General features: G+C 35.8%; 1 protein-coding gene across 8 annotated transcripts in view; it reads left to right on the plus strand.

Moving 5' to 3' along the window:
• The window catches only part of PHKB (phosphorylase kinase regulatory subunit beta), an 86,008-nt gene extending 58,962 nt beyond the window's left edge, over window positions 1-27,046 (plus strand). For 7 of the 8 annotated variants that reach the window (XM_074839182.1, XM_074839184.1, XM_074839180.1 and 4 more), the window contains 15 exons: window positions 1,218-1,301; window positions 1,814-1,918; window positions 2,742-2,824; window positions 2,905-2,995; window positions 5,327-5,388; window positions 5,477-5,639; window positions 6,493-6,574; window positions 9,188-9,245; window positions 10,970-11,060; window positions 12,373-12,575; window positions 16,549-16,683; window positions 20,683-20,812; window positions 21,222-21,329; window positions 22,668-22,808; window positions 26,016-27,046. In XM_074839182.1, coding sequence (XP_074695283.1) covers window positions 1,218-1,301; window positions 1,814-1,918; window positions 2,742-2,824; window positions 2,905-2,995; window positions 5,327-5,388; window positions 5,477-5,639; window positions 6,493-6,574; window positions 9,188-9,245; window positions 10,970-11,060; window positions 12,373-12,575; window positions 16,549-16,683; window positions 20,683-20,812; window positions 21,222-21,329; window positions 22,668-22,808; window positions 26,016-26,153 — 1,674 coding nt within the window. In that variant the 3' untranslated portion in view covers window positions 26,154-27,046. Of the gene's footprint in view, window positions 1-1,217; window positions 1,302-1,813; window positions 1,919-2,741; window positions 2,825-2,904; window positions 2,996-5,326; window positions 5,389-5,476; window positions 5,640-6,492; window positions 6,575-9,187; window positions 9,246-10,027; window positions 10,119-10,969; window positions 11,061-12,372; window positions 12,576-16,548; window positions 16,684-20,682; window positions 20,813-21,221; window positions 21,330-22,667; window positions 22,809-26,015 lie in introns of all 8 variants that reach the window. The other variant, XM_074839181.1, reaches the window with a different exon arrangement.
• Window positions 27,047-27,279: the final 233 nt, after the last annotated feature.

Raw genomic sequence — 27,279 nt, forward strand, 5'->3', positions numbered from 1 at the left:
ACATTCTTTTGGTTTTGTCATGTATAGATGGGTTATTTAAAGCTGTTAATGTTGTGATGTCTCCATTCCTTTCCCACTTGAATACGATTACTTAGTCTGGATGAACAGGTGATGTATGTAATTTTGTTTATTTTCTTGGTATTAATGCGGAAGCATAGGCAGTATCAGGAGGGCCCCAAGCTGACAGCAGTAAAAAGCTATTGAGTGTAGTATTTGTTCAAACGTTCACTTTCAATTGCTTCTGAACTATCTTCCTATAACATAAAGAAAGATTGAGCTTAGGAAAATGTTCTGAATTCTGAGTGTTCTGAAGTTTTAGTAATGTTGGGTTCCTTATGTAAAACAGCCCAAAAAAGGAATCAATGACACCTTTCAGTCTGGTTTAACTGATAACATTTATACTGTCTTGCTCACAGCTTGGTTGTTTTTTATGTTTTTATTTTCATACACTATAATAAATGAAGGTTGTCTTTAATATGCAAGATTTACAAAATTATATCAGTTGAAGTAATACCAGGCATACATAATTTAACTCAAAAAAGAATCAAGCAATGAATAATGAGATAATTCCCTCTTGCTTGTGTTGTGCACTAATTTTGCAGGCCTTTACTAAAATTAGAATAAAGATCTTTAAAGAGTTCCTGTATTACTGTTTTACCTTTGTATCCACTTTGGAAAAGCATTACAGAAGGCAAAATTGGCCAGACAATAAATGCAAATGATCCTTTAAAAAAATAATTACAATGAGCAATTTGAGGATTTGAAAAAGATTTTAATTATATAGACTAGAAAAGTAATAGGAGTAAGAAGGTAAAAATAATATAGGAGTTAATATATATTAATATAATACATTTCCTAATATAGGAAACAAGAAGTTATAGTTGAATTTTGAAACTATGCAGATAGGAAGGACTCTGGTGCTTTGCCCAAGCCTGAAGTTGCCCCCCTGTGTCCTAATCATAGCATCAGGATGCTACCCAGCAGTCCTGCTTAATGAAGACATCTCTCCTTTAATGTAAACCAGTATTAACTGTATTTTCACATTCATGAGTAAGGTGAAAATCCTTCACCCTCCCAAAATTATTATTTGGCGGGAAGGGAAACTGTTACAACACATCTACAGCAGAGTACTGGTCTGCCAGAAGTGATATGGGTTACACTGGAGGGTATGACTGACTTACAGAGTTTCCCTCAGTTTTTATAATTCTTTCTCACAGGCTTACTTCCATTTGGGAGTCAATGACAAATTGGGATTATCTGGAAGACCAGACAGGCCTATAGGATGCCTTGGAACATCAAAGGTTGTTGCAAGAAATGTTTATATTATTATTATTATTATTATTATTATTATTATTATTATTATTATTATTATTATTATTATTATTATTATTATTACTGATGTATATTTCAGATAAACATTGAATGATTCTGAATAGAATTGAAATGTAATTTTATTTTATGCATATATCTTAAAGTCCTTGTAATATATATTGTTATTATGAATGTGCATGCTCTGTCTTACTATTAAAGTGTTGTAAGTTTCCTAGACATCCAATTACAGTATTACTTGGCCAAAACAGGCTGAATGGTGATGGAGTGAACTGCTTTAACTGAAATAGAATGCAGATCTGCATACCTATTAAAAAACAGAGTACCTAAGATTAGATATGTAGGTTTTATCTTATTTTTTAACTCAACTGTTCTACATTGATTATTACTTCGATAGTTTCAAAATACCTTTTTTCCTTCTTAGCTACTTCAGTGCTTCAAATATTTTAAAGAAAAGATTAATGGAAGCTTTCTCTCTCAACAGATTTATCGCATACTGGGAAAGACTGTAGTTTGCTACTCAATCATTTTTGATCTAAGTGATTTCTACATGTCTCAGGATGTTATGATGTTGATTGATGACATTAAGGTATTTATCTGTAACTTCTCCTTTGAGAAACTGACAGAGTCTGTAGAAGAATAAACTGTGAAGTTCGATAAAATAGAAGACTGAAAGGGGAACGCTGTATAGTGTGTATTCTTCTAATACAAAAATAAATTTGCAGTTTACACTGGAAAGTGTATTAAGATGAATATCCTGTCAGCCCAGTACGAGTTCTAGTGAATATCTCTATCTGACAAAAAAACCTCACCCAAAAGTGATTGGGAATGCTGTAGTGCAGTGAGCAAATTATTACTTGTTTCTTTGGAAAAACAAATGTTCTTGGCTGGAAAGATGAACGAGACTGGTCTGTTTAAGGGCAATATGAAAGCCTGACCTGGAGGAAGTATTACTTGACTTTGCACAAATATTAAAAATTGCCTTCCTTCCCTAGCTTTAAGGCAGGCAGCAGCATGAAGCTTACCTGTCAAGTCCCCTGTGCTTGAGCAGCTACTTCCAGTGCATAGAAGGTGGTACTGGTTATTCCATGCTAGGGCCCTGGATTCCCATGCATACTTACTAGGTCATTACATGTAGTTCAGTATACCACACTCTGTCTAGTGGTTTAGTCTGTGATCAATATATATGCTAGGAGTATTTTCAGAAAACTTGTGAAATAGCAATGCTTGAAAGCATCTTATATGTATTGAAGAAGTCTGTTAGTGGTTTATTAGTTAAGAGGTTTTCCATCTGTTGGGTTTTTCCATGGTGTTATTTTAAGACAGCCTTCTAATATCTTGTGTATTCTGGTACGTTGTGTTTGTGTATTTTTTTTGGGGGGGGGCTGACTAATGTATTATTTCTTACCTAGAATGCACTGCAGTTCATTAAGCAGAATTGGAAAATGCATGGTCGTCCACTGTTTGTTGTACTTATCCGTGAGGACAATATAAGGTAAAGAGAGATAAAAGCATTATCTGCAGTGTGGTATTTACCTAATTGCAAGATTAATGGGATTCTGTTTCAAATTTCAGAGGGAGCAGATTCAATCCAATATTAGATATGTTGGCAGCCTTTAGAAAGGGAATTGTTGGAGGAGTAAAAGTTCATGTTGACAGAGTACAGGTATGATGCTTTTCCTGAATGTTGTGTTCTTACCTTCTAGTATTGGTACATGTATTCATTACTTTTGTTTTTCATGTGACTTCTAAGTATTGTGCTTAGTATCATCAATTTAAGGAGCCAAGACCCAAGACATTTGGTACAGTTTTTGTTAGATCTCTAAAGAATTATGGGCTTATTTTAATTTCTTTTGATGAGTCTTTTGAAAGTGATAATTGTCACTGAGGATTTTCAGAAAGGAGAAGGGTTTTTTTTATGTTCAGCAATCTTGTGAAATTACCACCAAAGGATAAATCCACAATTGTCAAGCATTGAGGGATTTCTTTTGATTAGATATTCAACGGGGCGGGGGGGGGGGAGGGAAGTGCCTCACATAGATTAAAATGCTTACAAGAACTAAGATCTAGTTTTAACATCTTTGCTGTTTGAATTAATCTTAAAGCAGGTACGTTACTTCATTAAAATGTGAAAATTACTAAGTCAGGTGCTGGTTTTAGATACTTGTATGTGCTAGTTAATCTTAGATTACACCTGTTAAGAATCCTTCTTTTTGTAAGAGAGAAGACCAAAGACACAGTCATCATTTCTTGATTCCTAGAAAATCATGAATTTGTAGAAGAGCTGGGTCATTTGTGAATTAAATACTATAATGGTTTAAGAGATTCTTGTAATATTTCAAATATTTATGTATTTCTACTGGTCACATGTAGGTCATGTAGTCCCTCCTGTTACCATTGACTTTTTCTATAGCAAATGCCATTACTGTCCATGGAAAACCTTTCATTAGTCTACAGTGTTTGTTGTTCTGGTTTTTATTTTTTTTTCTTAATTTAACTGCAATGACTTTCTTGCCTTGCATTTGATTAAACTGCTGTATTATCAGGTGAGAAATTTCTCAATCTACATAATGTGTGCTTATTGTTACAGTCATCAGGGAGTGAACTTCCCCTTCCATACTCATTGACCTTCTGGAAAGATTCTTTTGTTTAAAAAAGTAATTAGTAGTTTCAAAGTGTTTAAGATGTTGACAGTCACTGGTCTTTGCTTTATTTGTTATCCATTAAAAAGAGTACATGGTAAAACTACAAGCAAATGTTTATTTGGCTTTAAGGCCAGTGGTAGATGTTGGTGATCAGTGCATTTATTGGTGGAATATAGTATGATTTCTCCATCAGGTCAATCTCTCAATCTTACTGCACAGTTGTCACGTTTTGGAAACAGTCTTGTTTCATTATGGGGAGGATTTGGGAAAAGGGACATGTCTAATTCATGGCATTTTCTTAAATAATTCATCTATTCCAACAAAATATACATTTAATCTTTGTGAGTTGTATTCAGCTGCTTCATTTAGATGCATATGTTAAACGTACCTAGAGACAGAATGTGTGTCTCTCACTGGGTGAATGCTCTTTTTTCCTGTAAAATGTACACTTGTAGCTCTTTTCTGATTTTCACCTTCATTGTCACGAGTTCAAGCAGATATGCAAGTCAAAGGATGAACGACACTAGCAATAAAAGCAAAGCAGTTTTTTTTATGTTCAGTCATCTCGCAGTGTAACAGATCAATAGTTTACTTGTGTACAATGAAAACGGAATTTAAAAGTTCACAATACACACGCAATTTCATTTAGCTAATGAGAACCATCAGAAAGCAGTCTTAAAAATGCTGTAGTACATTTCATCTGATAGTATATAAATAGGAAATTCATATAAATTTGGAGTGAATGAATCATAATGACTACATCAGATAAAATCAACATTAAATTTCAGGTATGTAATATTCTGAGAGAGAAGTATTTGTAAGCTGCATTTGATGTACAAACTTAGGGCAGGGATGCTTGGATTAAGTTGGATAATTGGACTACAGAGTAGGAAATGCTATTATGTTGTGTTTTCCTGAAACATCACTGAGTGGCAGGAAAACTATCCATCCTTCAGTGATCCCTGAAATAATGAGCACTATGGTCCAGAACATGGGTATCATGCAGGACTCTGAGGAATGCAAATCCTTGATCTCAGGTGTTTTCATCAGACCTGTTTGTGGAGGTGGGGCTGGACATTGCTTGTTTAAGCAATTAACACAATTGTACATTGCAGGCAAAAGAATAGCAGAATGCCAGCAAAAAAGAGCCAGCAGCCCTGAGACACTTCTGCTGTCTTAAGTGAGATTTTAAGAAAGAAAAAATACTCTGAAAGTGTAAAGATACTTGGAACTGTAGATAAAGAAACTACTTTCTTGATGGAAACCACCTACCACATATTGAGGTCAAAAGTCAACTATGTAGTTACATACATTTCTGCATCTTTTTTAATTTTTTCAATTTTTCATTTCAGACATTAATATCTGGAGCAGTTGTTGAACAACTTGACTTCCTAAGAATCACTGAAACAGAAGAGTAAGGCTATGTGTAAATAATAATGATGAAGTATTTGATAATTAAAACATTTTCTGAGCTATGAAGGAATGAAATACTTATTTTTCAGGCCTCCTGTATTTAAGAGTTTGGAGGAGTTGGATCTTCCAAAACATTCAAAAGTCAAGAGACAGTCTAGTACTCCAAATGCTTCTGAACTGGAGCAGCAACCAGATGTAAATATTAATGACTGGAAAAACAAGTCAACATATGAGATCCTGCAGAAACTGAATGTAAGAAAACTTGATAAAAATACAGTGTAACTTCATTCTCATGAAATTAAAAATTATGTGCTAGTATTCTTTTTAACAGCAGTCTACTTAAATCAACATGAGTAGTGTCATGGTTCAATGTCAGTAACATAACTAGTAATATAAAATGTCTGATGTTCCTCTTCATACTTGAGGAATCTTCCTCTTGACAGTCCTTTATCTTAACATCACAGAACTTTCTGGCCCTTCATGCTGTAACTGTCGGCTTCCATTTCTCCCAGCTACCCAAACCATCTTCTGGTAATAAATGACCATCTAGAAGGGGATCCATTTGTCATGTGACTTATGAATAGATATTTTATTGCTAGACTTAAAATTCAGAAGACTTCAACAGTTGGTATTTACTCTGATAGTGTTGATTTCTTAAAGATACCAAGGGAAAGTTCCAATCTGGCATTTTTCCTGTATCGAGAAGAAAAGTACCAGTGATTGTTTCTAGATCCAGTGTTCGACAGGAACACATGAAGTATTCTACTTGGTTCCCTGTGTCATTACAAGCACTTCTACTGTAAACAACAGGACCCAAGAAAAGAAAATCAGGAAATGTTTCTGAGGCTGAATTATTACAACTTAACTTGAACCATGGGGAAGCCTCTGCAAGCAGCAGTGATAAGGATACAGCATACATAGGCTATGAAAGAGTTGTGAAGTCCCCTTAAAAACAAAATTTGTAGATTTTTTTTTTTTAATTAAAAAAAAAAAAGGCCCTTTAGTTTCACTTGAAGTTTTTAATAGCTCTTCTGGTTTTGCTTCACTGAAAATCTGAAGGCTATTTGTGATTATGTTGTTTCTGTTTTGTTTTTTTTTTTTTAAGGACTGCAATTGCCTAGCAAGTCAAGCATTACTCTTGAGTATATTGCTTAAAAGGGAAGGACCGAATTTTATCACCAAGGAGGGTAAGAGCTTCTTTCATTTGACTATCCTGAGTATTTCAGGAACTGGCTGTATGTTTGATTGTAATGAACATGAATAATGGCCATGCACGAAAGCAGTAGTGTAGCTATTTTCTTTGCCATTTAAAGTAATTTCTGCATTAAATAGGACAGGCAAATTCATAGCATGGTGGGGAATGAGCTGCTAAATATAGGGACTCTTTCAGATTGTTTATAGACCGGTGCTGTATCTGGTTGTTATTTTAAACACATAGGTGTAAAAAACAGGGGATTTGATGTTGTATAGAAAACTTGAAACTAAAGACAAGTTTGTGTGTCTGTAAGAGTCAGAAATGTGTGAAGCTTTGTACTGAATTTTTATTCTACTTTTATTCAATCAGACTTAATAATTCAGTGTATCTATGGAGCTTACTCTAATTTTGTATTATGGCTTTGTATTAGATCACAGGATTTAAATTCATGTGAAATAATTCAGAAGAGGCTACTGAGACTTGTGGCTTTTGTGCTGCAAGGTTTGGTGGGGTTTTTTTGTTTTTGTTTTTTTTTCCAAAGACTGCTTATTAGCTGCCTTTGTATGTATGAACGCTCCTCAGAAAAAAAGGAATGCTAAGATCAAATAATATTCTCTTAGTTATTCACTGAGCAATCTAAGTTACCACCTCATGTTATAGAGCCCTGCTTCGTAATTTTGATATGGGACAGCTGGTTCTTTTGATGGAAAGTTGTCATTTTGACATAGATATACATTATATCCCTATTGCTATATTAAAAATGTCATGGAAGATAATGTAGAGTGGAATAAAATTTATCGGCTGATACACAGTGCATTGTTGAAATGCAGTGTGAATCCAAAGTCATGGTTGGAATCTAAGCCTTAGGCACACTGTAGCCTCTGAAGCAGGCTTTTTTGCCACTGTTGCCTGTACTGTTGTCAGGCTTTGAGAGCCTCAGTAGCACTCTTTAGTCCTTTTTAGATTGTGTCCTCCTTTGATCTGGAAACAACTTGAGGCAGACTTACTAACCTCTGCAAGCAATCAGCATAAACACTTTTGACCATTAGATTGTGATGATGAACTTAAAAACTCTCTTGAAACCATATTGGTCAAAAAAAGTGCTGTTGTGCCTCTGACTGTTCAGAGGTAACTTGTATAGACCTTTTTGTGCTATCCCACATGAAATAGTAGATGATGATAACCTTTTTAATATGCACCTTGCATTAAACAGTCTGAGTCACTGACTAGAAGTTCCTGTCCTCCTACAACTGGAGATTACTGAGACTGACATTAAATAATCACACAATCAATAAAACATAGATCTAAAAATAAAAGCTGAAGAACCTTGGGTGTTCCAGCTGCAAGGCACAGGCTATGATTTTGTGAGTCAACTGCCACTACTGTTGTTACAGATGAACTTACTGTTCACCAGTAAGTGCCCGGCATGAAAAACACTGCCATTCCATCCGAGAATTTAAAATCTAGATGCTAAGTGAAGTCTAAATAATGGAATGTTTGTCACTACTTTTACCTTTAACATAATGGTCTCCACTTGACCCCCGCACAGTTGAAGAGATGTTTGTATAGCAAGTTGATGCACTACAGTCAACTGTGGGCTGACAAAGAATGGTATCTATTGTTCTGATTAGTGTAATTCACATACTTCATGCCTTCTCTGAATCCTGGGCTAGCTACTTTGACTTAGAAGCAGTGCTCTTTCCATTTCCTGCCCTCTCTTTTTTAGGTCATGTCTGTACAGCATGATGCTACTTTAATATGAAACACTTCATAAAATGTTCTCTTTGGTTTTGGCACACAGAAAATCAGCTTGGAGAAGGAGAGTAGTATATCAGTAATATGTCTTATATGTCTGTCCAATATCCCCTGATGTACTTTGCAACAGTGAAAATTAGCTTCACAAGACTAGTGCTGTAATACACCTGATTACCAAAGCCAGCTTAGATGTCACTTGAGTATCTCTGTGGTTATTGAGGGCAGAGCTGCAAAGCAGTGAAAGATCCTCTCTTTTCATACTCTCCCAACTTTCTGTAAAATGAAAGTCTTGTCCCACATGATTAACCAGGTGATCTATTGTTCATATACAAAATTGAAAACAACTCACATCTTGAAGATCAGCTATTCCAAACTTTGTCCAAACATAACACCACTTCAGTGAACTACACTGCCAAGCACAAGACGTCCCTGTTTTAGCTCAACAAAGAGGCAAGGCAGTGCAGAGAGCGTTTACATCCTGTATCCAAAACATAATCTGCAGTTTGAGGATGTACCTTACAATGGGGATTTACTTTTATAGGCAAAATCCGTGCGTAGATTAATTTTCCCCATTATATTGCGAAAACAGGCGATATCATAGGTGTCTCTATAGCATGAGCAGCAAATGTAGTTGAAATTTGGTTGGGCTTCATGCATAACAACGTACAATTGGATGATAGAGGACTTGATTGCATCTAAATTTAGATGTTAAAGCACAATAGTTAAGTGCTTTACTAAAGCTGATTCAGAATTAACTGATGCCATCAAATTACCTTATTATTAAATAAAAACCTGTGTATCTTTTTTGCTTGTGTTTTGTTTGTGGTTTTTTTTTTTTAAATGCATTTAGGTACTGTTGCTGAGCATATTGAAAGAATCTATAGAAGAGCTGGCAGCAAAAAGCTCTGGTTTGTATGCATATATCATATTTTTTTCCTAATATGTTCATAGAAGGTAAAACCGGATCCTTACGCACTTAAAGGTGGGAAGAAAAAAGACAGCTTTACTGACAAAATTGTGTTGGTTCATTGCAGCTGAAGATCTGGTCTGTAGTGCTTTAAAAAAATTAAGAAGTATTTTCTTACTGTTACCTTTTAAAATATAAAGAGTAATAAGCTGGTTTTGCTATGACTGCTATTGCTAATGTACAGTTCTTGTTAAATTCAAATAATAAGAATACTAATATTCTTACTTCTTCCAGGGCATGATAAAATATTATCAATAGCTTTCTGTAGCAATGCTGGTGATCAAATATAAATCAATTCAGTTGATACACTTGCAGTTTGTTGCCCCAAAATAATTTGCTTTAAGCCTGACTTTGTCACAATAACTTTAAGAGGTTTCAACAAGTAGGTTGGTATTTGCATGTTGTTATTAATTTCTTTGCCCTGAAGCTCACTAGAAATTTCATTTCTTTTTATTGAAGAAATGAGTTGAGCCTGTCCTGAATTCTGTTCTCTCACTCTGTTAACTATTCCTAACAGATGAGGCTGTAAATATAAAAACTATTTTTCATTTTTCATTTTAGTCTGTTCATACAGTAAAATGGGCCTTTGCCAATAATAAGGTAGAACCAGAATACCTTGGTGGTATTTTTTGTGAAGAATAAAAATCAAAATTATTTTTAGAAAAAAATATGTAAACTGTTTTTCATTTCTCTTCCATGATTGCCATGTGACATACATTATAGGTTGGTGTTGCGCTACAGTGCTGCATTTGCACAGAAATTTTCTTCTTCTATAACCCCACATATTACTACTTTACTGGTACATGGGAAACAGGTAAAGTGGCTAGAAGTCTGAAATGGACCTCCGTGAGATTTTTTTTTTTTTTTTTTTTTTGCTTAATTGCATTTTGATAGTATCGGCTAATGCATTTTTTAAATGCTTTGCTCTTGATCTTAAGAAGCGCGTAGCAGTTTTCACAGGAATCAACATCAACTGTTTGAATTTTTTACTAACACTATAGAATATTACAACTCGTTCATTATCTCTGTGGATAAATGATTCTTAGCAGCCTCAAAGCCTGTGCTAGAAAAGCTCAAATACAGATCTGTTAGGTTTGTATTTTGTCAGAAAATTATCAAAAGTATTTATATCTTTAACCATCAACTGGATATATGAAAAAAAATTTTCCTAGACGTTACAGCTAGTTTTTAACCTAGCAGTTTAAACAAGTCACTCTTTTCATACTACACATGTGAAATACTACCTCAGCATGGAAAACCAGTCTTGGTGTTACATGTTGTACTTCCTCTTGCAAAATCTTTCTAACTCTTCTTTAAATAGACTTTATAGTGCAAAATGATGAAAATGTCATAAAAGAGAAGCTGGCATCTCTTACGTGTCTGTTTTCAAGATGATACGGAGAAAAGAACGACAAGCTTTTTGTGGAGCTGGTAGTTTAATGAGTTCAAACTAAATTTATTTTTGATCCATTAACCTGTATCTAGACTAAAAAATGGAAATCCATGGAGGATTACATGAAATCTGATCCGAATTCCACTTTATAAATAATGTATGTATGTATTGAATTAGTTTTGAGACCTCTGCTGTGGCAGACTTCAAACATATATGAATTCATTAAACTAGCTTTTGATATGCAGTGGGATTGCTCTGTTTTCTGCCCTCAGGTCTGTTGTGCGCTTCGCAGCAAGTCTTTTAGGTAAACTAGTGGACAGCCTTGCACCATCTATTACTAATGTTTTAGTTCAGGGCAAGCAGGTAAGTTTTTACTCCTCAGAAATTTATTAAGGAATGATAACAGAGAAACTAAATAAATTGGCTTTTTAATTTTGAAGGCCTCTGCTTCTTTTAAAAGTGTCCAATGGCTTAAAAAATCCTTACTGAGGAAGAAAAATCCAGAGAAAATAAAGATATATTTAATACTTGCATATACGATGGGGTAATAAATTTATTTAATAAGAAAACAATACTGAAATGACAGGTCAGTGTCTAGATAAGAAGGGAAAAGGCTTGATTTACCTAACTCCTTAGATTTTATATAGATGCCCCCTTATTTCACAAAAGTTGATGGAGTCAAGTAATAAAGCTTCTTTTTAAGACTAGTGAAGATGTAGCCACTCTCTCTGTAACTGAGCATAAGACAATGGATGGGTGGCAATGGAGCAAAAAGTCTTGTAGGATTTTAGTTTTCTGTTAAATTTTAATCATGAGTGTTTCTTCCTTTCCTAAGGACTTTTTTTTTTTAATCCCAGCACAATAATTTAAATTAAGTTCATGAAGAGCTGTTTCCAAATAACAGTGATTGAATATTATGTATTCTTGTATTAAACTATGTATTGTGTATACTTACCTGTATGAAATACTATTATGACAGGTTTACCATTGTCTTACTCCAGACTCAGATCTGGGTATGTGCTTCTAGCGCTACACAGCTATAGGGGAAGCTGCACCTACATGCAGCATGATTTGTAGCTGTTTATTTTCAACTCTTTAACCTAACTTGTCTTCATTGATCCCTTTATAATAATGATCTTTATTATAGGAGAAAATCTAGTGTTGTTGTGTTTTTACTGACAGTAGATTAAAAGCAAATCAGAATTTTAACAAAATTCCTTTTATTTGGTTAAACAATCCAGTACCAGCAATATATTTTCTTAAAATGAAGGCTGTAACTTTTAGGATGCTATTAGAAATAAGAAAACAAAACTATGAATTTAATTTTGAATTTTAAGTGAGCTCCACAGCTGAAATGTCAGAAATGGAAGACTATCTAAATGTAGTGTACAGCCATGATTATACAGCCAGTTTTGAAACCAAAGCAGTGGTCTTGTATTTTTATTTTCTTTTGGAAAAATATATTCCATATTTACTGGGGTCTTTAGTGACTTTTGTTGTTTTAATAGCATCCGACTTAACAGTGTTCACAAGTCTCAGTCATTGACATAAAATTATTTTTGTATTATGAAATTTTAACAAGAGAAGCAGAGTTCATGTAGTTTCATTTCTGAATTGCTTCTGTGGTGTTTTTATTCCTGTCCATATCTTCTGAATTGTTTTCAATATACTGTAGGTGACACTTGGAGCTTTTGGCCAAGAGGAAGAAGTTATTTCTAATCCCTTATCCCCAGGAGTGATTAAGAACATCATCTATGAAAAATGTCATTTGCAAGATGAAAGAGAAGCCGTAGTTCAGCAGGAACTTGTCATACATATTGGCTGGATCATCTCAAATTCACCTGAACTTTTCAGTGGCATGCTGAAGATACGGATTGGGTATCTATTGTTCTTACTACTAGTATTGCAGGGGAACATACATACTTCAACAGAGATTGTTGCTACATTGCAAAAATGCTTTAAGTAAGATGATGCAGCAAAACTTGTATACTTCAATTTTACATTTCTAGGAAGCCTGCTTTAAATTAGTGTGCCAAAAACAGGGACACAACTGATCTCAAATTTGCCAGTCAACAGTGTAAAGTGGAGGAAGGGCAGTCCTTTTAATAGCCCATTTGAAGCTTTCCTACAGCTAATACAGTAAACTATAGGATTTTCCAAAGCTTGATCCCTATCACATTCGAGCTTTAAAACCAAAACCAGTGTAGTGGGTTAGATGCATTCTGTACAGCAAATGAGCAGCAGCAAGTATGCTGCCTCCAGGTCACCCTGTCCTGCCGGCAGCCAACAGGCAGAATGTTCTGCCTGGCTCACGTAGTGGCCAAGGAGGCAGGGGCCAGCTGGTCAGCCAGACTGTGTGTAGCTCTGGCATAGACACGTGAGTCTCCATTAGCAGTGCAGTGGGTTGAAGGGGTTCTGTTTTAGACTGTAACTGGCCTCATATCCTTACCTGAAATAATAAAGTAAGCACTTAAGTGTATTAGTGATGCTCCTGAGACAGTTTCCTACGTGGCAGCAGACACAGAACACACTGGGTGCCATCCAGTTTCCCAGTTGCAGAGTGGATACGAAGTCTGCTCACAGTTTGCTCTCTGTGCATGGGCAGCAAGGCAATCTCTACAGAAATCTTTTTATCAAGCAGTAGGTACAGGTGTAGCTGTGCATGCTTAAGGCTGGTAACTAGCATGAATTTCGTTACTGCTAAACATGTGATGTGGACATAGAGTCCTAGAAGCATAATGAATCAAACCAAACCAAACGCTGGTTCTTCCTTTAGTGTCCCACAGGTAATGTAGATGCACACAGGGTGTGCTGCTGCCTGCTCACCTATTGGGCAGGTTAGAGGGACAGGGCCGGAGGCGAGGGATGTGCTGTACTGGCAGGGAGGGAAGAATCAAGAGGTAGAGAGGACAGTAAGAGCTTTTACTGTCTGAGACTTTGAGGACTTGAGGAAGAAGGAGAGAAAAGTGTAGTCTATATGAGGCCTTTAAAAGCTTTTTGCTCACTTGAGCAGTCAGTCACCTATGTCACATAGGTTTGGGGAAAATCGGTGAAGGGTAAAGACTGCATAAATGTAATAATCTAGGAAAGATGCAGCATGAATTTGATTCCCTTCTGAAACCACACAATTCTCCTCCAGGTCAACATGCTTCTAGTTGCATTCTCTTGTTTCTAATAAGTGCACAGCTCACAATATAGCCTTGTCTAAACCAGTCTTAAAAATCTGGCAACCATGAGCAACAAATCCCTTGGAAACGGTGTTTCAAGGTGCTTAAACTATTTCTTTTCAGAGTTTCAGCACAATGATCTGCCTAAAAAGATAGCTTATTCTTTTAGAGTGCTGTCTGTAATGGAGACTTTGGGTAATAAAAGCTTCTGCAGTTCAAAAGTATTTACCATTACAGCTGTTCCTAAAATATTTTGAGGCACCAAGGTATACTTCTGATACTTGGTGAATATGTATATCTGATATCTGGCATAACAAAGACATTGTTCAAGAGCAGTTCTCTACACAAAAATATTTAAGTGCCATGGTAAAAAAAAACCTGATTTGTCTTATAAGGTTGCTAAAAATGTCTTCCTGTTCTTCAAAAAAACCCCAAAACACACACACACACACACCCCAGCTGAAAAGTAGCCCTATTACAGACACACACAACACTTCCTGACTGTTCATCAGCTACATAGTTGTCCAATTCTATACTAAACAGGTTAGGTTAAGTTATACATAACTTAGGAACCACAAACCTGAATCAAGTTTAAAACATCACTTACCTACTGGATTGTTGTATTTAGGTCTTTGATAAGGTGACCTAAAAACAGTCTGTACTGGAGTGTTATATTCCATGGTATCTGCATTTACATTGCTATCTACAGAAATTAATTATTTTTTCACATTTAGGAAGAGAAAGATGCATTTGAATAAGTACTACTTTGAAGAGGCCAGGTGCTGACTGAGATTTACAGAATTAGTAAGCATGCTTTAAAATTAGAACTTAAGTGTTCCTTCTTCCATATTTTTTTCATAGAGAAAATACAGCATTTCAGCACTGGAGGTAGATACCAGCAGTCTTTTTTCTAGCACACAAGATTCATGCTTCTACTTTAGCAGTACATTCCAGTCATCATAAACCCAAAAACTTTTCAAATCACCTGTATTACATTTAACTGCAAGGACATCTATCCTTTTGCACTTAAATACCTTTTCTGTACCCTCTACAGATCCATGTTACTCCTTTTTCCTCCCTTTTCTCATTCTCTATAGCTAATCCTTTTTGCAATTTTTTTTTCTTTCTTCCAAGGTTAATGCTAGAGATTCAATTTCCTTTATTTCAGTGTTATCGCCCACTCCAGTGAGCAAAATTAACCTTCTTGCGGAAACACCATTCCAGTTTAATAATGATTTGATTTAGTGTCTTGTTATTGATTTGTTTTGAGGGTTTCATGTTAAAATAGATCAAGTTCCTGACAGCCCTATTACTGTAAAAACCTCCAACCAACTGACTTCTACCCACCTTTTATCAGTGGAGAGTTTGGTAGGAGGTCCACTCTCAACTTTGCTATGTTTTGTGGGCCACTGCAAAGAGAAAATACCGGTGAATGCTTCCTCGCAGATACTTTTGAGTCATCAGTGAAAAAAGAACTGATTCCTAAGCCAGTTCTATTTGTTGATCTTAGTAACAAGAGGACACTATTCACCCACTAAAGTAAATAAAAGTAGCGTGTTCTGGATAATGTAATATGTCCACATTGCCTAATAGTCTCTTGTATCTTGCACCTTCAATGAATGGTTCTAGAAACCTCAAATTTAAAGCAACGCTGAATCAGCTGGCCTGACATCTCAGAATTCTGTGTAGTTACCGAGAATCCTTCAGAAAAGATTGTGACTTGACTTACATAAAGAAAAAGTATTCTGTACCTTGTAGGCTAAATAATTAAATGCCTGTGCAATGTGGCTGTACTGGTAAGAAGGTAACTCTCAGGAATACTCTGCGTTTTCTGATAAACAGAGCAAGGGTCTTTGATGTAACCCAGACTTGATCAGGTGTTATATGATGGACTGTTTGAAGAAAAACTAGTTAAATTTCTTTTCCCTTTTGATCATAATAACTACTTGAACTGAAGCAACATAGATGGTAAGAGACTGAGCTGCATGCTGTTATCTTGCTTCAGATGTATCTATACATTATTTCATCTTTGATACTATATTAGAGGCTGTAGCACTGTTTTTATATAATGTGCAGAATAAAATTCAGCATTTTCCTTCAGTAATTTGCAAAGTTCTGCCTCTCTGATACCTAAGGCTGAAAAACCTTCACTGTTGCCATATTTTAATTTAATCAGATCTTTTCAAGAGAGTAGCAAAAGAAAGAAAAGTGTGAAGACTGCAAAAAGGAATTTCAAAGGCTAAAACTATAAGTAAGCCCTGAAGACTTTTTAAATGTAAAATCATATGATTTTTACGGTTTTTTAAAAACTCATCAGCGAAATGCATATACTGTCAGAGCATAATTTTGAGTAGGAATTTTAACATCAAAAGGCAGGTAAATGTTTGTCTTAATGAACATGGGACAGAGGGGAATATGCATCTTCCCTATGAAAAGCATGCTTCACAACCTGTTTCTTAAAATCTATGGATTATCCCTCTCAGTTTGTATCATACTGCAAACAAACACAAAATCTGAGTAAATTCCACAATACAGTAAGAGTGGTAGAGTATTTGTTTAATGTTTTATTCATGTCATGACAGCCAAATAGCAGGATCATGTGGAATTCTTATGATTCTTAGACTAATTTTCATCTTTGGAAACTTCGTATTTAATTAATAGATGTATTCTTCCCTTTACTTCAGATGGATTATCCATGCTATGAAGTATGAGTTGAAAATCCGTGCTGGGGATATGCCAGCCAAGGACTTATACCAGATGTCCCCTAGTGAAGTGAAGCAGCTTCTGCTGGATATTCTTCAACCACAGCCGCAGGGGAGGTAATGAGATGTGTGGGTCTGTAGCACCTGTTTTCATTCATAGTAGGCTGTTAAGTAGTCTTCATTTCTGAACTACTTTGTATACACCTGAAATCACCAGACATCTGCAATCAGTAATATACTTATTTAACAAAAGGTAGCAAAAATGCACTTTTTCATTCTTTCACCTTTGTCCAGGTTCTACAATTGTTTCTTTTATATTGCATCTTCCCTTTTCAGCTTTATCTTTGTGAAAGTCTTACTTCATAGTAGTAATCTCTATACTTTGGCAGTAATACAAAGCGTTACATTGTGGGGAAAGGAGCCAAAAATTACTCAATACCATCTACTTAAGTAACTTATAAGAACGGTCTGTCTGTTCTTCAGTGTCCTCTTTCTTCTAGCTTATTCTATGAATTAAGAACAGATGTTGTCTGGAATTTTCAGGAGAAACTGGTGCTGCCTGAAACTTGTAATCTTTTCTCCAAGCTGTAACTGGCTGCCAAAAAGAGTATTCATTGTGATGCAATGTGTACAAGACAGAAGATAAAATTCCAATATTTCCAATTAACTGTTTTGATAAGAGTAAAGTCAAGTCGTCCTGTAGGTTTTACTTCTAGTTAAGTTAGATTAAATTTTGGCACATAATACTGCTGATCATTTCTGTAGTCCTTGACTGATGGCCTTTGCTCTCAGCAAAGAGGAAATATACCACACATCATACTACTTAGGTTCCTGCTTAATTCAGAACACATTGTTTTTTTCCTCATCTACAGTGCCTGAGAAACAAGCTCTCTCTTATCTAATTTGTGTGATGTAGAATCTCTCAGTCCAACTGACTATGCACTTTGTTTCTCCCACGTGCTTTTCACTGTATTGGTTGGGGTTATTAATGCTTGCTGTTTAGTTGCTGTCTCTACTCATGTTGATGTTGCCATTATTCATGTAAAACCTTAGCAGAACCACCCTAGGTTTCTCTTTGCAGCATTTTCCATTAAATATTATGCTATTTAGGAAACAATTTGGTCAATCACAGTAAGCAATTTGAGCACCATCCTTCATTAGACATCTTGGCTGAGTTGTCACAGTGCCTTCTGCTTTTGATTCCTTTAACATACGATAGCTGGGTCAGCAAAGAGCAGTCTGGTTGATTTTCTGAGGATGAAGATTCTTTTTTGGGGGTTATCTGAGTACAAAAGCTAGCCAGCATGTCCTTCAAAACTTCCTGTCTTTTAACTCTTCCTGTACAGTATTACGAGCTCATTTTTCCTTACCCATTAGTGAATTGTTTTTAAAAGTTCTTTTCCTGACAGGAAATACAGAGCACTGTCTCCTTATATTTTCTTTCTGTGACAGTTTTTCCTACTGTTGTGATTTTTAGAAAAAATGTCTGCTACTGTGATACAATATTTCACTGCCAATTAATTCGTCATACGTGAAGGGCTAGTGGTGTATTTACCTCCCTAACAGTCTCTCCACAACTAACCTCTCTCCAAGTTTTCATGAAAGGTAAAAGTTCTGCTATTTTCCTACCTCTTACACTGGGCTCCAGGATATTATACCATATATATGTATATATATCTCGCCAACAGAGTGCAGACTTCCACTGACACTCTTTTTGACCTATTTATGTAGGTTACGAGACTGCAAACAGCCTTTTTAAAATGAAGCATTGTTCTTTTAATGGTCCAAGCAGTTATAAAACTCATTTTTCTCATACAGTGTACAGGACTCTCTTCCTTACCATAGTAATTTAGATACGTCAGAGTATTTTTGACATCTTCAAATGCTTCTTTCTTTGAAATCAACCTTTTATTTCTATTACAATTTGTCTTTTTGTTTTTATGAATGTTTTCTTGGCCTAGTCCAAGGACAGAGTTGTACAGAGAATGAGATGGAACTGTCATAGAAGGCACAAGTGTTTGGCAGTGAAGTGTTTTATTGAGAAGTGAGTTATGAGACTTTTTTTTTAATTTGTCATGTTAATCCAATACAGTTATACATGAAAAAAACCACTGCATATTGGCTTGATCATGGCAGTGGTAATTAGAAGTCAATAGTAAGTCACTGACAGCTATTGTATCACAAGTGCTTTAAACCCTTAACTTTAAATATCTCCTTTGTTTTCATAAAGCATATCCCAGTTACCTAGAGCTCAAACCTGTTCAGAAGATGCATCACTTACTGATACTTTTTTCTCTTTTTTTAAAAAATACTTAAAAAACACCACAACCACACTGTTTGCTTGGTCATCTTAGTGTAGCTCCCAACTACACTAGAAACTGAAGTGTGAGAACGCACATGGAGTTGTCAGAAGTAGAGTTCTCCTCTCTGGTCAGATCTCAGAAGGAATTCTCACCATTTCTCCAGTATTTAAGGTTTTTCAGTGTAAGAGCTTTTTGTTATTTCATCAGACACACTGGCATCTACATAAACAAGTAATTTTACTGACAAGTAATTTTATTGTGAACATTCAAGCTAAGCTAGCAATACAAATGGAGGGAAAACTAAAAAACCAAAAATGTTAGTGCTGAATTTCATTTGAGCTAGGCTACAAAAGTTCTGCAGAACAACAAAGATCGCAAAGTTGCCCAGGGCATTTCCCCCTGTTTTTTTTTTCTTTCTCTTTTCAAACAGCCTACCAGAACCAGGTCTTTGAAATACAGAAAGCCATGTAGCCAAGCCAATTTAAATGTAGTTTTGCTAAAAAAACCCCAAACAAATCCATAATGGTAAATAATATGTAATAATACTGTATTGATTCCTGAGTTGCAGATATCCAGATATTTAGGTATAGAAACTTTCCACCTTTCCTTTCCTGAATAAGTTGCATCCTTGATGTACTTGGTCCCTCTTATTAAGGTTCTAAAAGAGCTGTTTGTGACCTGAGAAGACATGGAACATTTTTTTAAAAAGCCCTTTTGGAGGAATATTGAACTAAGACACAAAAGTATTAGTTGCTTTTCATCAGAGCTTTGCTTCCTAGGGGAGCTTTCACTACTATCTTACCATGTAAAAAGAGATTTTCTACTTAAAATTTAAAAACCAACTAAAGACAGTAACTTTTAGGAAGACTCTTCTGTCAAATATGTGCAATATTGCTACACGAGATTTAATTGTGTACTGTGAATCCACCAATTAAAATCACATGCATGACTGCCACTTCTTAAAATTGGTGTCTCAAACGTTTTGGCTAAAGCCCCATTACTGTAGTAATACTGAGAAGTTAAAATATGAAAATTGAATTCCAGACTTCATCTGTGTAAGTAAAAAAAAAAAAAGGCAGAGACAGTATGCTTCTGAAGGCAAACAAAATTTGTAATTTATGGAGAATGTAACTCAATTTGTTCAAAGTTCTAATTTAACAAAACGACTCGAGGATTTTCTGGATTTACAGGTCACTTGTTTTTCTGCACATTGTCATAAAAGAACCTACCTTCAGCAATCCTGCTGAAATGCATTTTTCTAACCTGGTATTTGAATTGGAATGATAGGTGTTTCTAATCCATCATCTATTGCATTTTGTATTTTATAGATGCAGAATTTCATTGAGCTGTGTTTATATAATGAATTGTTTTGCCTGTTGTAGTATGATAAAACAAATTTTAATGTTATAGTTAATACTGATTTTTTTCATTGTGTATAAATTTGGCTGTCATAGGTACCACACAGTGACTTCTGTATGTTTTAGTTTATGGTGACTTAGATTGATTAGACATGATGAATTCAGCCTACTACTGTTACTGTACTAGATAGATTTCACAGTTAATTCTTTTTCTCCAGTTACTTAAAGCACAAATACACACATAAGAATAACATTCTAACTTCTATATGCTGAGCATCTTGATTTTGTTTGCTTTAGAGTGTAACTTACCAGAAAGCACAACATATACTGCATATGCATCATGAATATGTATTTGATGTCACCGCTTACCTTACTGGCTTGCACCACAGAACAGGGCTTGGTTCTACATCTGTAACAGTTTTTTCCTTCAAGTTCTCAATTTTCTTTGTCCACAGAGGCTGGCTGAACAGAAGACAGATAGATGGTTGTCTCAATCGAACTCCTGCTGGATTCTATGATCGGGTGTGGCAGATCTTAGAAAGAACTCCTAATGGTTTAATAGTGGCAGGGAAATTTCTACCACAGGTAAAACCAGCAGAGATGCTCAGTTATTTCTGCTCTACCTGACTATTAATGGTGTATTACTTTATCACTAATGTCTATTTTATGCCATAATGTACTACTTAGGCTAATTTGTTCCTGGTACGATTTTTTTTCTAAAAAAAGTATTTTCAAGTTTTCTTTTTGGTTCTGAGTAAAATACAATTAGAATAAAATGGAAGTCAGTTATTGCTACTAAAACACATTTATAAAAGCATAAGTCTAGAAGACCCTTTCCAAGTCTGGGACTCTGAAATCTGCTCCCTTTTTTGATCCTCAGTAGTCGTATTTCTTAGTTGAGTATTATTTATTCTACAAACATGTAGTCTCTACCTGGGGGTGGTTTTGATTTAATGCAAATCATCTTTGAGTAAAAGTATTATTTGTTTTTCAGCAACCAACTTTATCGGATATGACGATGTATGAAATGAATTTTTCCCTTCTAGTTGAAGATATGCTGCAAAATATTGACCAGCCGGAATATAGACAAATTATTGTAGAGGTCTGTGGCCTACAATAAATGAAATTTTATAATGTACATGAGTATGTTACAGCTTAAAAGAAGATAAGTAACCAAGGCTCAAATATTTGAAGAAAGAGCATTTTAAATATGAACACTTGCTTCAGTGGTTTCTCCATAGATTTTGTATGATTAAACAGGTGCCTGTTAACATGTTCACAATATACTAAGTTCTTGATGCTCTTCCCCTTTAGCAAATAGATAAGCGTTAATGACAGTGCCAATACAATTAGGTCACAGGAGGTGAAAACTACTAAGAATAATTCCAAAGTAGCTTTCCTTCAAAGTCCGTAGCCCATGCCTTTTCCTAACAATTTTCTAGATCTAGGGAAAAACTGCTCTAAAATATCAGTTTGCCCTGTGCTAGATTCTTCCTTCCTATTTTGCTGAGGTTGTCCAGTAAGTTGCTTTATGCTACTGAATCAACTAACTCCCAGTTTCCTTATGTTCCCATACCTAACAGTAAAGCAAGAGGCTGTTTAAACTCCTTCCCCACCACTGCACATAATGTATACTTTTTGAACAGATCAGGAGCATCTGTACCATTGGTAACTGACAGCTGTGCTGTCAGCAGCATTCATTGTGAGTTCCCAAGTATATGCCTCTAGCACTTGTGAATTATTCCTCCACAGTAAAATCAAATCCATCTCAATTCTGGCTAACAACTAATGGTCATGCTGCTTGCTGGAACATCCCCAATTTTTACTAAAAGATAACACAATTATCAAAACCCAAGATGACCAAAAGAGACTCTTAATACCTACTTGTAGCTATTATGACAGGTCACTCATGTTCACCTTCCTTTTTTAAACCTCCTTCAAATATAAGGAAGGTAAATTCTCTTGAACCGAGACGTTCTATTGGTGTCTATTGACTTTGGTTTTTATAAACTTTGTCCTAGTATGATTATACCATATGTGATTATGCCTCAGAACATCAAATGCTGAGATTCAGCGTTCGCTGGTTTTCATCCTCTCCAGATGCTGAGCACCAGCATTTGGGCAGCCACAGAGTGAACTGAATAATCTGGAAAATAACTTCCCTGGCAAAGTTAGATGTTAATGTCAATCATTTATGCAATGCCCTTTACTAGGTAGTCACCAGAAATGTTAATCTTTCATAAAAACCTGCTTTTTCAGTGATTTTTTTTTTTTAATCAAAGTCAGAATTCTATTATCTGTGCACTATTACATGTGCCATTAGTAAATGGCTTCCTGCTTGAAAGAGGCATATGTTAATAATTATTAACAGTGCTTTTATATAACCTGAATTTTAAAAAAAATCAAATTTAAAGTCTTACAGTCTTTTTCTGCATTCTAGTTGTTGATGGTTATATCTGTTATTTTGGAGAGAAATCCTGAGCTAGAGTTCCAGGACAAAGTGGACTTGGACAAAGTGGTGCAGGAAGCATTTCATGACTTTCAGAAAGATCACAGCAGTCCAAAGGGAGATGAAAAACAAGTGAGTAAAATATTACTGTCTTACAGAATTTATCTTTCTTACTGAAGTTAGTTATAAATGTTAACTCTGTGTGATTCTGAATTATTTTTTATTCTTAGATCATAGAATGGTTTGAGTTGAAAGGAACCTTAAAGATCATCCAGTTCCAACTCCCTGCCATGGGCAGGGACACCTTCCACTAGACCAGGTTGCTCAAAGCCCCGTCCAACCTGGCCTTGAACGCTGCCAGGGAGGGGGCAGCCACAGCTTCTCTGGGCAACCTGTGCCAGTGTCTCACCACCCTCACAGGAAAGAATTTCTTCCTTGCATCTAATCTAAATCTGTCCTCTTTCAGTTTAAAACCATTACCCTTTGTCCTATCCCTGCACCCCCTGATCAAGAGTCCCTCCCTACCTTTCCTGTAGCCCCCTCTAAGTACTGGGAGGCCGCTCTAAGGTCTCTCCGGAGCCTACTCCAGGCTGAACACCCCCAACTCTCTCAGCCTGTCCTCACAGGGGAGGTGCTCCAGCCCCCTGATCATGTTTGTGGCCTCCTCTGGACCCGCTCCAACAGGTCCATGTCCTTCTTCCAGGAACCTCCTGGATTGCTATGCCCTGCTGTGTTGCCCCTCCAACAGATATTGGAGTGGTTGAAGTCCCCCATGAGGACCAGGGCTTGTGACCATGGGGCTGCTCCTATCTGTCTATAGAGGGCCCCATCCACTGGTCGAGTGGCCTGTAGCAGACTCCCACTATAATGTCTCCTGTCCCTGCCTTCCCTTTAATCCCTACCCATAAGCTCTCAGTCAGCCCCTCATCCATAGCCAGGCGGAGCTCCATGCACCCCAGCTGGTCATTGACTAGAGGGTGACCCCCCACCTCCTTGTCTCTCCTGCCTGTCCTTCCTAAAGAGCCTGTACCCTTCTATTCTAACACTCCAGTTACAGGAGCCATCCCACCATGTCTCCATGATGCCAGTAAGATCAATGATGCCACTCCAATCGTTGATAGGAGTTCAGAATTGAACACTAATATTAAATTAATATACCCAAGTACTGCATAAGTCTGCAAAGAGCCTATAAGCAGAAATAAAAGATGTGCACTTACTTTATTGCTGAATTGTGAATTCAAACTGGTATGGTAAGGAGAACACTCACAGTGTTACATAGTTCTGAAATGAGAGTCTGAGAAAAGCTGAAATAGTTATAATACTCATTAAAGGGGAAAGAATTAATTAGGGGGGACCCTAGAACAGAGAAGAGTTAAGTATAACAAAAAAATGAACAAAAAACTAATGCTCAGCAAAGGAGTGTGAACTTAAGATCTTTTGTACACAGATGCTAAGAAAAATTAAGTAACCAGAGAACTCATATTAACAATACTAATGTAGGAACTTTAAATGCAAAACTGCTCTTAGCTACTGATTTTTGTGCTACAGTTGCATTCATGACCCTAGCAAGCTTTTAATCTCTAAGGCTTAAAATCCAAATGAAACTTGATCATTAAGTACCTTTTAAGATATACCTCACTAGGATTTTAGGTTTTATGCTTTAAGGACTTCTAAATATTTGGTGCCTCAAATCTTTGAAATTCTGTAGTAACGGCAACTGGTTGAAAGAGGAAGAATGAGTAAAGCAGTGGGACAAGTCCCTGTGCTACTGAGGATGATCTTCCTTGCTCTGTCTGGCATTTATTGTACACAAGGTATTTGGAGATATCTGTGCTAGCTCTGAATAATCTATTGATTCTTAACATACTGATACACAACAGCACTTCCTGTTGCTGAATTAGCTCCTTTAAAAGATGAGGAAGGATGTGCTCCTTAAGAATTCTTTCAAAAGTTTCAAGGTTCACTCTTTTGCCACTACATTTTGTAATAAGATTTGAAAGCAAGCCAGATATCCAGCCTTAGCAACATACCACCTTGCACAATACCTTTGTTTCTAAAAGGACACAATTTTCTTGAAATTATAATTCTTTTGGCCTGCCCATTTTGGAGGGTAATGACTGTGGTTGCAGCTACAGCAAAATCAGACTTACCATCCACACAAATGGCTATGAAGTGCCAGCTCTGCACAGTATCTTGAATATGCTACTGAATTCTGTGACAAGCTGGAAATCCCCAATGGCTATAAGAAAGAAAAATTCCATGCAAAATCCAGTTTTCACTAGTGCTGCCCTAGCCTCCATTGAAGTAATGGATTTTTTTCCAAGCCCAAATCTACTTAAGAGTGGTGCCTTTTTGTCTTTTAGAAAGAAATCTCAATTTATAGTTGTGAATATGTTGTTGGAAATTCCAACTTCTTACATTAAAATTTTCTGGAACCTGACTCTCCCATATTCCCAGGTGCATGCTGCCCACTGGCAGTTAACTGTAGCCTGCTTAGGATTGTTCTGATGATATTCTGTCTCAAGTTTTCCTAACAAACACGGCTTAAAGAACTCCTGATTCACCTGAACTACGCTCTTCTACTAAACTGACTTGCAAATATTTTGATCTTTGTTAATTCCCTGTTAATGTGTAATAAATATCAAAAGTATTTACTCCAGTAATTTCAAACACAGCCATAAACTACAGAAGTCTAATATTTTCACCATGCAATTTCTGCCCTTGGTTTAATAGACGTAACCAATTTCCTGAATTAAAGTGTTGAACCTTTATTATAGCAGCCGATACATAATTTGAGAATAAGCAGATGTTTTAGCATCATTAACTGTGCAAAACAGGTGTTCAGTGAAGGATACCTATTTTGTTGATCTGATTAATGAATTAGTTCATGTGCTACCTGTGGTTTGGTTCTTGGATGTAAAAAAAATTTCTTATTCTTCCAAATAAATCTTTAGTCAGTATCTCTACATGTACACCTAAGGACCTGGCTCACAATCCTACTGTGGTGGCACAGTAGTTACAGCATAGTAGTCATCCAGCTACATGTTTTAAGAGAGCAGTTGTTCCCTGACACTTTATACATTTAAAAAAACTATTAAGAAGGTGGTATCTGTACAGGACTTGAAAATTCAATAAAGAAATATATGCAATGCATTTTAGTAATCTGTTTTCCACATGTTCAGGTAAGTATATATGGGAGATTTCTGAAAATTGAGCAGAATTATAGAGTCTGAAAAACACATTTGCATTTAACGTATTTGTGATGTTCCTCTTGTTCGCCTGTGTTTGGCTGCTTTACATAATCACCACTAAAGGAAACATCTTTTCCCTCTCCTGCAGGATGACATGACTGCGTTCTACAACACTCACCCAGCTGGAAAAAAGGGAACGTGCAGCTACTTGAGTAAGGCTGTGATCACTTTATTGCTGGAAGGGGAAATGAAACCAAGCAATGATGATCCTTGTACCATTAGCTAAAGCTTGAAGCACAACATAGGAATTGTTGCTTTATTTAGTGTTCTGTGTATTTTCATGCATATATTAGAATACTGTTTTGAAGAGTAACCCTGGCTAGTAATACAAATGCACACTATCCTTTGCTGAAAGAAGTGCCATTAAAGATACTAAGTGCCACCTAAGTTTTTCCTTTCTCAACTATGCAGCATGAAACTCTGAGCACATGAAGTTAGTCATATGATATTTGATTAAGTTGAATGGGATTGTACTTATGATCTTAAATTTAACATAGTAACTTCAAGAGAAATGCCGTATGAGATTTTGTCTTTATACCTCTATTTATTTATAATTACAAACAAGTTTATTGTAAATTCTAAATGAAATACAAAAAATACCATAATTAACATGAATACCAATCAGTGTGGAAATATGAAAATTGGATTTTTTTTTAATTATTCTACACTCACACAAATTGGAGTGAAAATTCAGTAGTTATTCTTTAAAGTTTTTCTGTATCAGTTCAATTGATAGCATACATTTAGGGTTTTTTTAATTTACCAGTTGATAACTTGATATGCAGGTTTCATCCTAAGACAGCAACTTTTTATCTCTAGCAATAAATATCACTGCAGTTTTGCAATTTTGTTTAAACATCTGTAAGTTAACAAGGGAAACATATGCTAAGAAGGTAAAAGTTTGTTTAATAAAAGGTCAAACAAGCTGTATTTAAAATTTACATTAGTGAAGAAAAAGCTTTGTATTACATAAACTATCAATGCATTAAAGAATTCAAGATACACTTATTTATCTCCTAAATGTGTGAAATCACTGTATACTATATGCTTTATTTTAGTGAAAGTAATAAAAAGCAAATGCTTGTAAAAAAACCTGTCAATAAAAATAATTTTAAGTTACATGCAGACTCCTGTTGACTTTAGTGGCTACTTGAACTGCCTTGAGTGGATCATTAAAGTGCCTCTTTTAGCAGCACAAAATATACTAAAGCTTTAGAACTGGTCCTCAGACATTTTGATAATTAAATTAATAGTGACCAGCTACAACTCAACTGTCAATAAATTGTTGCCATATTGATATCAAAGGCAGGTAGTTTTAACTTAGAGATAGAGGGCAAAACTAGTGGAAAAAG

This window comes from Strix aluco, chromosome 14 (genome assembly GCF_031877795.1).
Source record: "Strix aluco isolate bStrAlu1 chromosome 14, bStrAlu1.hap1, whole genome shotgun sequence".
NCBI classification, from domain to species: Eukaryota; Metazoa; Chordata; class Aves; order Strigiformes; family Strigidae; genus Strix; species Strix aluco.